The sequence below is a fragment of the Podarcis bocagei genome (genome assembly GCF_964188305.1).
Source record: "Podarcis bocagei genome assembly, chromosome: 1".
Lineage (NCBI taxonomy): Eukaryota > Metazoa > Chordata > Lepidosauria > Squamata > Lacertidae > Podarcis > Podarcis bocagei.
The window spans coordinates 10,695,789-10,713,131 of NC_138125.1; the positions used below are offsets into that span (position 1 = coordinate 10,695,789).

General features: G+C 42.8%; 1 protein-coding gene across 1 annotated transcript in view; it reads left to right on the forward strand.

Annotated features, from left to right (window-relative positions):
* The first annotated feature begins 1,423 nt into the window (after positions 1-1,423).
* RHOJ (ras homolog family member J) overlaps positions 1,424-17,343 on the forward strand; it is a 63,849-nt gene continuing 47,929 nt past the window's right edge. Inside the window, exon 1 of the mRNA XM_081194630.1 lies at positions 1,424-2,052. Coding sequence (XP_081050756.1) covers positions 1,890-2,052 — 163 coding nt within the window. The 5' untranslated portion in view covers positions 1,424-1,889. The remainder of the gene's footprint in view (positions 2,053-17,343) is intronic.

A 17,343-nucleotide genomic window follows, 5' to 3' on the forward strand; every position in this document is an offset into this window, starting at 1 on the left:
ATTATAATATAATTTTCAGCATGTATACAAAGTTTATATACCTAAAGAAGAAAAAACACGGACAAAAAACTATTCCCAAATCATATATGTACCAACACTTTGGACTTCCTGTCTATCCCATTGTATATTCCTTTTTTACAAATGAATGTACAGTGGACACTCGGGTTGTGAACGTGATCTGTGCAGGATGCACGTTCGCAACCCACAGCGGTGCATCTGTGCACGCACGGGTTGCAATTCGGCGCTTCTGTGCATGCGCGACCACCGAAACCTGGAAGTAAACCATTCCTGGTTTCACCGCTTGCGCATGCACAAACACTCAAAATGACGTCACGTGCATGTGCAGAAGCAGCGAATTGCGACCTGCGCACCCGCAGATGCAGGTTGCGTTCTACTCAGGATGCGAACGGGGCTCCGGAACGGATCCCGTTCGCATCCAGAGGTACCACTGTATTATTGATGGTTGTGTTTTGTTTCCCTGCCTATGAAATTATTATTATTATTATTATTATTATTATTATTATTATTATTATTATCCCCATTTTATCCTCACCACAACCCTGTGATGTAGTGACAGGCCTAAAATGACAGGGCTAAAGTTATCCAATGGCCTTCGTGGATCAGTGGGGATCAATTTCCCACTGCTCCAGCCACCACACCACGGTTTCGAGATGGTCAGCAGCAAGCGAATACCAGCTTCTTCAGAGGCTGGCGAGGGCACCGTGACAGTTTCTGCCAGCCTCTGCACCTGCAGCCTAACACAACAGAGCACATTCGGCCAATAATAATGCCTATTAGGGAGAAGGAGAAAACCCGGTTGGGTCCTATCTAGCCAGCAGATTCTGGTTGGGCAGCAGATACTTCACTCCTGCGTCTAAACAGAAGCAGTCTATCTGATTTGAAATGCCAGAAGTGGTGCCCTTAAAGGACCATGACCTTTCTTAACTTGTCCCAGATGCTATCAGTTGTGCCTCGCATGGAGGGGGTCAGCCCAAGGCTAACTCCTTTGGCATCATCTGTATGTAGATCTCTATCGCAGATGATCCTTTTATATTTGCCTGCTGCTGCTGCTGGCGACTCCTTGCGAGGGGGCACAGAGCCGAAAGCCCCCTGCCCCCTGAGTTACAGAACTGCCTTTTTACGATGTCGCTCCCCAGTGTCTCTGGGGTTGTGGCAGCGTTCAGGCCAGTCTCCCCAGAGCAGGAGGCCTCCGAACTTCATCCTGCGCTGAGACCTCTAGCGCTTTTCTTCCTCCACATCCTGGCAGAGTTCCTGCAAAGTACAAACACATACAGAGCTCCTATTGTTCGCAGCCCTTCACGAGCCCCACTCATCCTAATATGGAATTCGGCAGGAAACCCATGATTTCCTGACATACAGCAAGCTGGGGGAAATAAAGGGGTTGCGTGGAAATGAAAACCATCCATTAAACCCCTCCAGCTTCCCTTCTCCGCTTGGGAATGCGATGGCCAGTGGGGTGGGCTTAGCACAAATCCCAGATTTTTCAGGCCGGAGCAACGAAGAGAAGGAGGCACTCTGCTCCTCAGATGGCGTCTATTTTTAACCAAAGTCTTTCTGCATCCAAGATGAAGGTTTCCTGACTCGGGCTCACAACACGCTCGTGCCCCTATTATTGTCCTATTTATTCTTCCCCGTGTGGCTTTCTTCTCGGCTTGAGAAAGTTCGGGCTGGGACAAGCTTGGGATTCGGCGTTATGATTTCGTGAAGGCCCACTACTTTGAAAAGAAAACAAAAGGCGGGGGGGGGGAGAAAAGACTACAGAAACTAACTCAGGAAAGAAGGCTTTTTGGAAGCAGGGACCTCACTGCTTCCATGTATGCCTGAAAGTCTGGGGGAAGCGGGCAGGTAGATAAAAACAAAGAGTCAGGATGAGCAGCAAAGAGGGAGAACACTTTGACGGCAGCGTGAAGAAGATGCTTAAATGTGTGGTCGTCGGGGATGGAGCCGTGGGCAAGACCTGCCTGCTGATGAGCTACGCCAACGATGCTTTTCCGGAAGAATACGTTCCTACAGTGTTTGACCACTATGCAGGTAAGAGCACACTTGTTTCTCCTGCCCTGAGCAGAGACTTATATCACAGTGGGGGTTTTTCCCCTAGGGGAACTCAAGGGCACACAGTACCGGTACCTTTCTCTCCCCTCCCCCATGTTAAAAATGTGGCCCTTACTGTAGCAACTTCATGTTGAGTACCAGCACTTTTATGATTTCCTAAAAAGAAAAGTACTGCTTCTACGTTACATGGGATGAGAAGGTAAAGTTGGGTGGCAGAATTCAGGACAGTACCGATTCAGATTTTGGGTGGCTTCAGATTTGGGGGGGGGGGCGTGGGTGGTTTCCTTCATTTTGTATCCTCCCTTTTGCAAAGATGTTCTGCGTACGAAGCGACAAAGGAGCAGATCACGGCTACTCACCTTCTGTGTCCTCATTTCTGTACCTGCACAGAGATTGGGTTTTTTTGAGGGTGGGGAGAGCTAGAACTCCACACCTGAGGTGGAACTGTTCTGAGTCTATCGCCTCTGTTCATTGTCATGTTCTGTTGGTTGGCTCGAATACAAATTCTACTTTCCTTTTGTTCTAATGGCATGTTGTGGTTATTGGAAATGTACTCATTCTCCAGTCCCATCATTCCCACCCCCACCCAGGTAATTCACCTCTGGAGTTTCCATCTCTTGCAAAAAATATAAATAAATGGGGATCTCTGTATTGGATGAGAACTCCCCAGCAGAGTCGCGGTGTCGAAAGTGTGAGGTCACAGGGCCAAGCTGTGGAGGATGGTTGCCAGGGAGATAGAAGCTCCTCCTCTGCCTAGCCTGGCGAGTGTTCTGATTGGGCTACAGGCCCACGCATCTGTTTACTGGATCAGGAGCAGAGTGACACACAAACACGCCAATCCCCTCCCAATAAGACTGGTTACCCTTTTGTATGAACACCAAGCCATCGTCTGAATTAGGATGTATACTAGATGTTTCTTCAAGACAGAAACCCCTGATGTGCTAGATTTCTACATGCAGAGATTTGTTTGTTTATTTATTGCTAAGGAGGAGAATTTAGCCACCTGAGTTTCCACTTGCAGTCAGACAGCCCAGGCACAGGTGTGTCGTCTCACTGAGAACTAGGCCTGTGAAGGAATGGGGGATAAATGCAGTTCAGTTAGCATTTAAAGACAGAATTACCTAATTCACGCAAAATTAACAAGATGCAAACCATAGACACCGGCATTCTTCAAATTTGCACTTCCCCAAATTTTGCAGTACAAGCTCTCTGGCCAAAAAATTGGGGGAAGTGTACATAAAAAATGCACAGTTTGGGGGGGGTTGGTTTTGTTTTGAGGGAGGTGGAATTTTTAAAATAATTCAAATTTTTTGAAGATGAAATCTGTGGAGGGAGAAGTGGGAGAGCAGGGATGGGGAACCTGAGACCCTTCAGAGGTCACCAGACTACAACTCCCATCATCGGTGAGCGCTGGCGATCTTGGCTGGGAGTGATGGGAGAGGAAGTCCAACGAGCTCTGAGGGACCACAGTTTCCCCCACCCATGGTGAGGGCCACCTTGGGGAAAGGGTGGGATAAAAATGTAAATAAATAAGTGCTGAGATCTGAAACGGCCTCCTCGATAGACAATCGGGTGTGTGAGTCCTGCTCACCTTTCTTTAAAAGGAATAAAATAATTTAGAGGGGGCAAATCAACATCGCACTATGGCAACCATCAAATCAGTACAGTCATACCTCAGGTTGCGAATGCGGCGGGTTGCGCATTTTTGGGTTACAGACTGTGCCAAACCCGGAAGTACAGGAACGGGTTACTTCCGGATTTCGGCGCTCGCACATGCACAGAAACACTAAATTGCACTTTGCACATGCACAGAAGTGCAGGATCATGTCACATGCATGCGCAGACGCAGCGCTGTGGGTTGCAAACACTGCGGGTTGGGAACGTGCCTCCTGCACAGATCACGTTCGCAACCGAGGTATGACTGTACCAGTTTTTCATCTTGCTGGATGGAACAAGCCCCATGTGCTGTTTGGGGGGTCTGGGCCAATTTTGGGGGCTCAGGGACGTGCAGTTGGTGAAGAGGGGGAGAAAGCCTCATTGCACTAGGAGGAGTTAGCGCGATCCCACCCTGGATTTGGAAAATTATATAGAGCCAGGGTGGAGCAGTGATGAGAGTGTTGGACCAGGACTTGAGTTCAAATCCTGACTCAGTCATGAAGCTCACCTCAGTCCCATCATTGCCTCCCAGTCTAGCCTACTTCACAGGGTTGTTGTTAAGATTAACTGAGGAGGGAGAGAACCACTCACCTGTCACCTCGAGTTCCTTGGAGGACAAGGAGGAATATTAGTGTAATAACAACAGCGACAATCCTCTCTTTCCCCAAGCAGTTATCACTTTCTTCCACAAGAGAGCAAATCGATTGAGTTTGAAATTCAGAGACCACCAACCTACCCCATAGGTCACAAACAGCTCTAGGCTGGGTGGGTGGTGGTTGCTTTTTGTTGTTCCTGAATCAATTTCCATTTGTACACTTCAAGCATTTGAAGATCTAAAACGCACTTGTGTTCTCTGTCAAACTTATCCTTTCCCTCTCTCTTGGGGCGAATGAGTCATACATCACAACCGTCAAATCTTGCCTCCAAACAGAATTTTAGGGGGCAGCTGGAGATCCTTCTTGGCCCAGTTTGAATAGGCGTGTATTATTATTATTATTATTATTATTATTATTATTATTATTATTATTATCATCATCATATCTATCCTCTATCTATCTGTCATTATTATTATTATTATTATTATTATTATTATTATTATTATTATTACTACTACTACTACTACTATTATTATTACTACTACTACTACTATTATTAGCTCAGAGTTAAGCATCTTGAGCGTTCCAGAGTTTCACATTTTGCAGGAGCTGATGCTTCTGACATTCGGCTAACATGCGGAAGCAATACAGAGCTAGCACAGAGGAGTTACTAAGAGTGCTAGGCTAGGACCAGGGAGAGCTCAGTTCGAATCATGGTGGCCATTTATGTGTCATTTTGGTGACTGAGTTTTTAGAGGGGGAAATCAAGAAAAAAAATATTATTCCCCCCCCTCAGCCCCAAAGCTTCTCCCAGAGCTTCTCCAGGTCCCCCCCCCCAGCCCCAAAGACCGAAGCCAGCGGGATCCCGCTCGCTGTCCTGGCTTCCTCTTTAGCCGCGCGCAACCTCTCCGGCGGGGAGAGGCTATGGCAGAAGCCAAGACAGCCAGCGGGATGGATCCCGCTCGCTGTCCTGGCTGCTTTAGCTGTGCGCAGCCTCTCCCGGATGGAGAGGCTGCACACCACTAAAGCAGCACCCTTTAAGGAGCGCGCAGCTCCTGCGAGCTTTTCTACGAGGAGGGAGAAGGGACTGACTCTTGGGGGCTTTCCCTGCCTGCCTCCCCCCTGCATTCACTCCATAAGACGTACACACATTTTCCCTTACTTTTTAGGAGGGGAAAAGTGTGTCTTATGGAGCGAAAAATACAGTAAGTACTTAACCTGAGGTACCACTGTACTAGACTGGGGGTGGAGAAACCTCTCATTTGCCGGCCAGATCTGGGCAAATAACCTAGATGTCATTATCCTATTAGCACGGACCGAAACTGCTAAACATACGTGGTTTGTTTCCATAGTACCTGCTTACATAGACATTCCCTTAATCTCTCTTGTTTGAAATGCTGTATTTGAATTATGGGTGTTTACATTTTAACATTTCAACGGGAACAATTTTATTGGGTGTTTTCATTATGGCTGTTTATACCTTAATCTTCATGTAACAGGGTTTTATATTTTGTACACCACTTAGAGCCTGTTTTGGCACTGAGTGGAAGATTAATTAATTCATTACTTAATTAAGAATTAATTAAGAGAGAGAGAGCTTTCTGGTTGCAGAAGCAGAAAGCCGTGACTTTGGTACAAAGTTTTTTTTTTTAATTAAATTTTTAATGAAGTTTTAACAAGTCACCACAATACAATAACAACAACAGTAACAATACCATAACAATAACATACTAACAAATACACACATATATAAACAAAAAGAAAAACAAACATGTATAACTCCAGAGTTTACTTTCTTTTAACTTACTTTCACGACTTCCTCGTACCTTCCCTTTCTGTATTCCAATTTCAAATTCAATTGTCAGCAAATCCTTGCCCTAGTTTTAACTTAATTTTTTTTTAAAAAAAGAAAGAAAAAGAAGATTGTTTTCTTCTAATTATCCCTTGCCGCTTTTAACCCCTTAATAACCAATCCAGCATTTTCCTAACCTTGATCAATTTTACAATATTTCTTTAAATACTCTTTAAATTTCTTCCAGTCTTCCTGTGCTGTATCTCTTCCCTGGTCACGGATTCTGCTCGTCATTTCCGCCAGTCCCATATAGTCTATCACCTTCAGTTGCCATTCTTCCACGGTGGGTAATTCTTGCGTCTTCCAGTACTTTGCGATGAGTATTCTTGCTGCTGTTGTAGCATACATGAAAAAAGTTCTGTCCTTCTTTAACACCAATTGGCCGACAATGCCCAGGAGGAAGGCCTCTGGCTTTTTAAGGAAAGTGTACCTAAGTACCTTTTTCAATTCATTATAGATCATTTCCCAGAAAGCCTTGATCTTTGGGCACGTCCACCAAAGGTGAAAGAATGTTCCTTCAATTTCCTTACATTTCCAACATTTATTGTCAGGCAAGTGATAAATTTTTGCAAGCTTGACTGGGGTCATGTACCACCTGTATATCATTTTCATAATGTTCTCTCTTAAGGCATTACACGCCGTGAATTTCATACCTGTGGTCCACAACCTTTCCCAGTCAGCAAACAAAATATCATGACCAATATCCTGTGCCCATTTAATCATTGCAGACTTAACCACTTCATCTTGTGTATTCCATTCCAACAGCAAGCTATACATTCTTGACAAATTCTTAGTGCTGGGTTCTAGCAACTCTGTCTCTAATTTTGATTTTTCCACCTGGAAGCCAATTTTTCTATCTGTTTTAAACACTTCCATTATTTGACAATACTGAAACCAATCTCTCACTTTCTCTTTTAGTTTTTCAAAACTTTGCAATTTCCATCTATCTCCTTCTTGTTCCAAAATTTCTCCATATCTTGGCCATTTGGCCTCCATATTAACTTTTTTAAAAGCCTTTGCCTCCACCGGTGACAGCCACCTTGGAGTTTTACTTTCCAATAAATCTTTATATCTAGTCCAAACATTGTATAGTGCTTTCCTGACAATGTGGTTTTTAAACCCTTTATGCGCTTTAACCTTGTCGTACCAAAGATATGCATGCCACCCATACCTATTGTTGTACCCTTCCAAATCCAGAATGTCCGTATTCTCAAGAAGGAGCCATTCTTTCAACCAGCAAAGAGCTGCTGATTCATAGTAAAGTTTTAAGTCTGGCAGGGCAAATCCGCCCCTTTCTTTTATATCAGTTAGTATCTTAAATTTTATTCTTGGCTTTTTGCCCTGCCAGACAAATTTAACAATATCTTTCTGCCACTTCTTGAAACAATCCATCTTGTCCAATATTTGCAAAGTTTGAAACAAAAACAACATTCTAGGTAACACATTCATCTTTATAACTGCTATTCGACCCAACAAGGAAAGCTTCATATTTGACCAAATTTCTAAATCTTTCTTGATTTCATTCCAACATTTATCATAATTATCTTTAAACAAATTCAAATTTCTTGAAGTCATGTTAACACCCAAATATTTCACTTTCTTAACCACAGTTAACCCTGTCTCATTCTGGAACCTTTCTTTTTCCAATGATGTTAGATTTTTTCCCAATACTTTCGTTTTTAATTTATTCAGCTTAAATCCTGCAACCTGACCAAAGTCTTGAATTAGCTCTAAAACTCTTTTTGTACTAGATTCAGGCTCTTGTAAAGTAAGTACTAGATCATCTGCAAATGCTTTCAGTTTATAATGTTTCGCTCCGACCTGTACACCTTTGACCAATTGGTCCTTCCTAATCATGTTCAACAGCACCTCCAGGACCGATATAAAAAGCAATGGAGAGATTGGGCACCCCTGACGTGTCCCTTTTTCTATCTTTAGTTCATCTGTAACCACGTTATTTACAATAAGTTTTGCTTTTTGTTCAGAATATATCGCACCTATACCATTTTGAAACCCTTGACCTACCCCCATCCCCCGGAGATTCTTCATCATAAAATCCCAAGATATATTATCAAAGGCTTTCTCAGCATCCACAAATATCAGGGCTACTTTAGTATTAATGTTCAGTTCTAGCATTTCCAAGATATCTACTATGTTCCTTACATTGTCTGATAAGTGTCTTCTCGGTAGAAAGCCTGCCTGATCTCTATGAATCTCCTCCATCAAAACTATTTTCAACCTTTTTGCTAAAATGTCTGCAAAAATTTTGTAATCCACATTTAGTAGGGAAATAGGGCGGTAGTTTTTAAGTTGAGTCTTTTCCGTCTCTGTCTTTGGTATAAGTGTGATGAATGCCTCTTTCCACGTGTCAGGTGCCTTTTTTCCCTCCAAAATCTCATTACAAACTTCCATCAAAGGCTGTATTAATCCCTCCTTCAGAGTCTTATAATATCTGGAAGTAAGCCCGTCCGGTCCTGGAGATTTACCCAATGTCATCTTTTGAATGGCACCTTCTATTTCTTGTTCTGTTATTCTGTGATTCAGGATTTCTTTGTTTTCCTTTGAAATCTTTCTCAGTCCGTTTTTTTCCAAAAACAGTTCTATTTCTGCATCACTCTGAGGACCTTGTTTATACAGTTGACTAAAATATCTCTGGAAGCAATCTCTAATTTCTGTTGGTTTATAGATGATCCTTCCTTCCACTTCTAGATGTGTAACTGTATTTAGTTTTTGTCTCTTCTTTATTTGCCAAGCCAGCAGTTTCCCACATTTATCCGCTGATTCAAAAGTCTTTTGTCTCATTTGCTTAATTTTCCATTCTATTTCTTGATTTGTCAGCTCCATATATTGTGTCTGATATAGTTTAATTTCTTTCAAAATATCCTGTGATTTTGGTTTTGATCTTAATTTCTTTTCTCCATCTCTTATTTTTTCCAGGATTCTTTCTTTCCTCTCATTCTGGCTTTTCTTTTTAATTACATTCTGTTGTATCAAAAATCCTCTCATGACTGCTTTACTTGCGTCCCAGATTATTCTTTTTTCTACATTGGTCCTCATGTTAATTTCAAAATAGTCCTTCAAAATTTTCATAGCCTTCTTACAAAATTCCTCATCCCTAAACAAAGTGTCATTCATCCTCCATCTGAAGGTACCAGTTGTTGTTAAGTTCATTACCATCTTTACCGCGTTATGGTCGGAACAAGTTTTTGGGCAGATTTCCACTTTTTTTATCCTTGGCGTCGTTCCTCTAGTTATCCAAATTTGGTCAATTCGTGTCCAAGTCATTTTAGCTTCCGAAAAGAAGGTTCCCTCTCTTTCAAGTGGGTGTTTTATCCTCCAAATGTCCACTAAATCCATATTGTCAGTCATTTCAAAAAAGATTTTTGGTAGTCTTCCCTCTTTAGTAACTATCTGTCTTTGAGATTTGTCCATATTGGTTGAAACAACTCCATTCATGTCTCCCATCAAAATTAAATTTAAGTCCATAAAGTCCATCAAAGCCTCATGAAGTGTCTTAAAGAATTCCACTTTCCCCTCATTTGGTGCATAAATTCCCACAATCAAAAATTTTTCTCCTTGAACTTGAATTTCAACAGCTATATATCTTCCGTGGTCATCTTTGAAAATCAATTTCGGTTGCCATTTTTCCTTTACATAAATCACCACTCCTCTCTTCTTTACCTTATCTGAGGAGATAAATTCTTGACCCAGTCTTTTATTTATAAGTAATTTCCTGTGTGACCTCGTCACATGTGTCTCCTGTAAACATATCAAATCCAATTGTTCTTTTTTCAAAATGTGAAAGACACTTTTTCTTTTCCGGGGGATGTTCAAACCGTTACAATTCCAGCTTAACAGTCGCAATGCCATGATGGGATTATTTATCTTCTCCTCCTACTGCCCCAAGTCGCTCTTCTTCCTCTGTCGGTGGTGTCCCTCTCAACCGTGGCTTGCCTTTGTCCAAAATTCCTCCTCCTGGGTAGTCTTGTCCTGATTCCGCCCCTTTATAAAGATCCTCTTCGTGTTGCTCTAGAAATTTATCTTTCTCCTCTACAGTCTTTATTTTCCTTTTTTTCCCTTTGTACTTAAAGGAAAGGCCTTGAGGGTATTCCCACCTGAAGGGGACGCTGTTCTTTTTCAGTAGTATCACTAAATCTTTGTATTGACTTCTTGCATCCAAAATATGTTTAGGGATATCTTTAAAAATTTCCACAAAGGAATCTTCAATTCGCAGAGTTCTTTGGTAGTGCAGATTCAAGATTTTATCTCTCTCTTCTCTAGATCTTAGCGTTACCAGACAGTCTCTTACTTTGTTCTTTCTTTGTCTTGCACCCAATCTGAATGCACTCTCTATCTTAAATTCTTCTTGTTCCAGTTCCTGTTTCCAGAAATCGGAGAACTCTTTTGTTAGAAATTCCACTAAGTTATCTCCTTCACTCTCAGGTATTGCCCGGATCCTAAGATTCCTCTCCTTCCTCTGCATTTCAATCATGGACAATGCCAAATCATGTTCTCCCAATTTCCTAAAAACCGGGGAAAATTTTTCGTCAGTAGCCGTTGCAATTTCTTTCGCCTCTTCAGCAATCTTTCGAGTAGTTGATGCTTCCTCAAGTAGTTTCCCAATTGATTCCGTGTTGGTGTTAACTTTATTTCCCAAATCAATTATACTTTTAGTATTTAAGTCTATTTTCCCTGATATCTCAGCAACAGTCTTATTTGTTTCAGCAACTTGTTTACTTGTTTCCGCTCCTTGCTTTTTTAACTGGTCCAAAGATTCATTGATTTTACTCAGTGCTTTCGAAAGTGCTTCCTCAGACATGACTTTTGTCTTTTCCTGTGGGTTAGCACTTGCTCCAGATGGCCCAGATGCAGAAGCCCTTCTTTTCATAAATGTGTCTATTTTGTATTGTCTGCCAGATCTCAGAGTTTTCTCCTGTGGCTCTCCTTTGTCTTGCTCATTTGCCATACCACTATCTTAGAGCCAAGGTCATTCCCACAGTCCGAATTCTCTTTCCCAGTAATTCAGCAGACTAAACTTCACTTGTTGCTTAAACCAACCAAATCTCCTCCAGGGGGCGAAAATATCTATTACTGTCCGTGCAGTTCTAATATGGAGGATTTTCTTTTAAAAAGAAAAGTCCCACAAATTTCCAAGTCTTTGCAAAGGACCACAATATTAGTTTCACCGGATTGAAACAAAGTCCACTTAATCCTCACAATTCCAGAGAAAGTGTATCTTCGTACTTAAAGAATGTCTCTCAATTTGAAACACCTCATTACTTTGTTGCCACAGTTCACAGCCGGCTTTCTTTCTCCGGCAGTCCGTTCCGGAGTCAAGATACTGCAATATATTGTCAATAGCTTTAAAAAACAGGCAGGATTCCAACTCAATGTCTTTCTTTCCCCCCACTCCTGCCCGTGGGGGGGGAGATCTCAGTCTCTAACACGGTGGATCTCTTATTCCAAGAAAAACAAAAAACTTCAAAGTTAAAGCTTACTATTCCTCTGCTTTGATCTTGCTGCAGAGCGGGAAGGCAGACTTCCTTTTAATCCTTTCCCGTCTCAGTGTCCGAATTCAATTATTTAGTTCCGAATTCAAATTATATTGTCCTTCTCCTACTCACGGATAGTAGTCTCTTTTAGGTCCAAATTGAAGGAAGAAGTCAGCGCTCTCCGTCAATGGCGACGCGGCTTCACTTCGCAGGCTGGGTACAAGCGACTCTCAGCACCGCGCCACACACCCGCTGCCGCTCCGGAGCCTTTAAAAAGGCTCTTTCGCAACTTCGGGGGGGCGCAAAGGTGCCCGCCGAGTCTCCGGTTCACAGGCTTCGTGCCTGTAATTCTTAGGGGTCCCCGCTTCGCCGTAGCTGCGAGACCCGAACCCGCGAAGCAGATCTCCCTCAGGAGCACCGAGGGAAACCCGCCATTAGACGATGGCGCTAACCGGAAGTCTGTGTGATGCCGTGACTTTGGTACAAAGTGACTTGAATATGTTTTTTTCCCACATGTATAGAGCAGGGAGGAACAGCTGCAATATTGCGCCTGTATAAATCGCATAGAAATCAATAAAGGCATTCTCACATGGCTATTTCAGAGCCATGAAAAGTCTTGGCTGTTTTGGTTCCCAGCTGTGAGCCGGTGCTGAGCATCTGCCAGCATGAGTCAGCGTTTGGCACGCAGCTGCAAAGTCCGGGCCAGTTTGCATAGCATTCTGACATGTGGACTTTACACACTGTAGACTATGGGAATAAGTGCTCCTCCCGTGTCATGTGTAAAATGCGGCGCGGAACATGCGGAGAGCCTCTTTATCCATCTGCTGGATTAACCACCCATTGTGCACCCTGCATTACAGTGGACGTTCTGCGTGTCAGGATACTGTGCAAATCTGCCTTTTGCTTTACAAGCACTGTATATAGCTCCGCTTGCCCTCACATGAAAAAGGACATTGCAGAACCTTGGTCAGACCACACCAGGAATACTGTGTCCAGTTATGGGTGCCCCGGTTTAAGAAGGATATTGACAAGCTGGAAGGAAACCAAGCCTGATGAGGAACGGTTGAAGGAGCTGGGTTGGTTTAGCCTGGAAAAGAGGAGACTGAGAGGAGATAGGATAGCCCTCTTCAAATATCTTAACCTTTAAAGCCTTAAATGGCCTCGGTCCAGTATACCTGAAGGAGCGTCTCCACCTCCATCATTCTGCCTGGAGACTGAGGTCCAGCGCTGAGGACCTTCTGGCAGTTCCCTCGCTGTGAGAAGCCAAGTTACAGGGAACCAGGCAGAGGGCCTTCTCGGTAGTGGCACCCGCCCTGTGGAATGCCCTCCCACCAGATGTTAAAGAGAAAAATAACTACCAAACTTTTAGAAGACATCTGAAAGCAGCCCTGTTTAGGGAAGCTTTTAATGTTTAATAGGTTATTGTATTTTAGTGTTTTATTGGAAGCCGCCCAGAGTGGCTGGGGAAACCCAGCCAGATGGGTGGGGAATAAATTATTATTATTATTATTATTATTATTATTATTATTATTATTATTATTATTATTGGCTGTCACATGGAAAAAGGTGCAAGCTTGGTTTCTCCTGCTCTGGAAGGTAGGACTCGAACCCATGGCTTCAAGTTACACGAAAGGAGATTCCAACTAAACATCAGGAAGAGCTTTCAGGCAGAAAGAGCTGTTTGACAGTGGAACAAACTCCATCAGGAAGTGACAGACTCTCCTTCCTTGGAGGTTTTTAAGCAGAGGTTGGATAGCCATCTGTTATGGATGCTTTAGCTGAGATTCCTGCCTTGCAGGGGGTTGGACTAGATGACCCTCGGGGTCCCTTCCATCTCTTCAATTCTATGATTCTATGATTCTCCCTTTCTCCCTAATAGTAGAACACTGGTGTGGTCATCCATTGAAGCTGAGTGTTGGAAGATCCAGGACAGACAACAGGAAGCAGCTTTGGCCTGATCCCATCTTCCATAGATCTCAGTGCAGTTCACAACATAAAAATACAAGATAAAAAACCCCATAATATACCATAATAAAAACAGCAATAAACCAATAACCCCGCCTCCTCTCCACCCCCTCCCACAACTCATCTAAAATATATCAGGTAATAATCAGACAAACAGCTGGTTGAAGAGGAATTGTTTTGCCTTGTGCCTAAAGGTGTACAGTGGACGCTTGGGTTGCGAACATGATCCATGCAGGAGGTACATTCGCAACCCACAGCATTCGCAACCAGTGACCAGTGACATCTGCGCATGCGCAAAGCATGATTTAGCACTTCTGCACATGCGCAAATGCCAAAACCTAGAAGTAACCATTCTGGTACTTCCGGGTTCGCAACCCGAAATCGCACAACCCGAAGCATCTGTAACCCGAGATCTGACTGTATAATGAAGGCACCAGGCGGGCCTCTTTGGAGAGAGCATTCCACAAGCAGGGAGCCACCACAGAAAAGGCCTGTTCTCATGTTGCCACCCTCCGGACCTCTTGTGGAGGAGGCACACAAAACAGGGCATCAGATGGTGATTTCAGGGTCTGGGTCAGTTCATGGGGGGGGGGGCATCCTTGAGGTATTGTGGTCCTGAGCAGTTTAAGGCTGTACAGGTCAAAACCAGCACTTTGCATGGAGACTAACTGGCAGCCAGTGAATTCAGTCCAGAATCAGTGCAATATGCTCAAACCATGTTGCCTATGCAACATATCTAATGCACATCCCATCAAACAAAAAACGGTAGAAAATGCGTTTGAGAAGACTAAACAACGGGATTCCTAATAATAACCCAAGAGTCACTCAGTGCAACTTTGGTTTGAAGGAAATCCAGGGTGTTCGAGAAACTGATCAGAGTCTTGGGGTGCCAACAAAGCCTTTCATTATGCCAAACATTGTCAGGGGAGGTAAATAAAAACACTTCCTGCCATTTCCCTGGACAATGAAGTCTTGAAACTTCAAAAAAGAAAGACATAACATGTTTAGGATTGTGGAAATGTTCAGGGTAGCAGGAGATGATATATTGTTTATTAATATCCTTCCTAACTTGCTTTAGCAAATTCCTTTATGTAGCAGAGCTGTTGTTCTTTAGTCGTTTAGTCGTGTCTGACTTTTAGTGACCCCATGGACCAGAGAATGCCAGGCACTCCTGTCTTCCACTGCCTCCCGCAGTTTGGTTAAACTCATGTTCGTAGCTTCGAGAACTCTGTCCAACCATCTCGTCCTCTGTCGTCCCCTTCTCCTTGTGCCCTCCATCTTTCCCAACATCAGGGTCTTTTCCAGGGAGTCTTCTCTTCTCATGAGGTGGCCAAAGTATTGGAGCCTCAGCTTCAGGATCTGTCCTTCCAGTGAGCACTCAGGGCTGATTTCCTTCAGAATGGATCGGTTTGATCTTCTTGCAGTCCATGGGACTCTCAAGAGTCTCCTCCAGCACCATAATTCAAAAGCATCAATTCTTCGGCGAACAGCCTTCTTTATGGTCCAACTCTCACTTCCATACATCACTACTGGGAAAACCATAGCTTTAACTATATGGACCTTTGTCGGCAAGGTGATGTCTCTGCTTTTTAAGATGTAGCAGTTACAGTCCCCTTTTTACTTGCACAGCAGATAGCTGTTTGCAGGCTCATGTGAGCCTCTCACTATTATACAATTCAATCTGTCTCAGATTGAATTGTACGTTACTGGTAAGTTCCCTTGAATCCCTTTTAAAATAATAAAGATGCCGCAATCTTATTCAAAGTCAATAAAAGAAGTTTACTCACATCGGTTCACAGTTGGATTCCTAAAGGCAGACTTAGTTACAAGTATGTACATGTGGATCTACCCCATATGGGGGAATAATCCCAGTGCTTCTGCTAGCTGAGAGCTAGCAGAGCAGTCCTAGCAAAAAGCTGGTCAAACAAAGAAGGAAGTAAAAAAAAAAAAAGGAAGGGTGCTGGGTGAGCCCTTAATATACACACCTGGTGTCAGAAGCCAGGGCGAAAAATGAGCAGAACTGGTAATTTGTGCAGAACTGTGATTTGTGCAGCAGACTGCTTGAAACACGCCTGCCAGGACACAGCAAATATGGAGGAGGGGGCGTTGCTCGATGATTTAATTTCAGGAAACTTCCAAACTCCAGCTATTTAAAAAAAGAAGAAGGGGAGGCCATGTTTTCTATTAAAATCCCTGGCGAAGCCCCGAAAGGAGCTCTCAGAATGTTGGCTTTATTTTCCCCGTTTTGCTTGGACAGCAGCAGCTGTATTGCAAAGCAGGGGGAATTTGTGGATATTAATAAAGCCTCAGAAAATGTTTGTCCTTTGGGGAATGTGACAAAAATAACACAATGAAAATGGTCCATTGACACTGAAGTTGCCCTCGCTATTTACGTCCATGTATATATAAATGTGTGCATGTCTTTTGCAAGATCTCCCGGGGGCAGGAAATGGTGGGGGGGTTATAAAACTGCCTCTAGTTTTCTAAAAAACGTGGCAAGTCTGTTTTTTTTAAAAAAAAAAATGTAAATCAATATATTTGACGGGTAAATAATACTCTACCCAAAAAAATACAGAACTAGTCATCTGCTACCTATAACTACATACTTGAATACCTGGGAGGGCTGGTTGAATTTCTGTAGTTTGGATTTGCTAGTAGTTGTTATGGACTCCATATGTTAGTTCCTTTTATTTGTATAGCTGCTTTAAAAGGATATTTTTAAATGGTTTTTTCTTAAGGGGGAAAACTGCCTCCCTCTGCAAATCAGGCAGGTACATAGCTCTTTTCATCTTTAAGTAGAGATCTTTATCCCATTCTGTATTGGATTTGAAATTGTTTTTACGTAGCGAAGTGTTTTTAATTGGTTTTACATTTTTAAAGTGTTTTTAATGGTTTTAACTGTTTTTTATTATTATTATCTATTAAATTCAGAAATTGCTTTCATTAGCGATGTTTTCATTGCGAAATCCCTTTGAGGTATTTTATGGGAAGTGATTCACAAGTGGAATGAAACAAAAGCACACTTTGTCTGTGGTTGGTGTTTTTTTTAACGCATCTTTTGTACCGCTCAGAGATTTATTTGAAATATGGAACGATATATTTATCCTTTAAGTCTGGGCCACCATCAGCCTTCTAAATCCACCCATCCAGCTAACTCTAAGCTTGCCTGACATGTCCTGATTTTCGGGTGTAAAAATGGCATGGGGGGGGAATGTTGCCAAATGTCAGGAGAAACCCAGATGTATGGGGGAAATGCTTAACAACTTAACTTTTTGAAATATGGCAACAGTAGCTAACTCTGCCCAGGAGTTTCCATGTTTGGTTTTTTTAAAAAAGTAATCTGTCCTTCCAGTGAGCACTCAGGGCTGATTTCCTTAAGAATGGATAGGTTTGATCTTCTTGCAGTCCATGGGACTCTCAAGAGTCTCCTCCAACACCAGAATTCAAAAGCATTTCATAATCCATATTTTGTATCTGTCCATATTATCCTTAGTAATTGTTACATTACAAGTGTATTAAAATCCTGCTAATGTTCTCATCTGCTTACAGTGGTCTCCTAAATAAGTCATAACCCCCCCCCCCAATTCTTTCTTGAAGTTTTTGTCTTCTTGGTTCCTGAGCTTTCCAGTCAGTTTTGCCATTTCAACGTAGTCCATCAGCTTGATTTGCCATTCCTCTCTGGTCGGGACTTTGTCTTCTTTCCATCTCT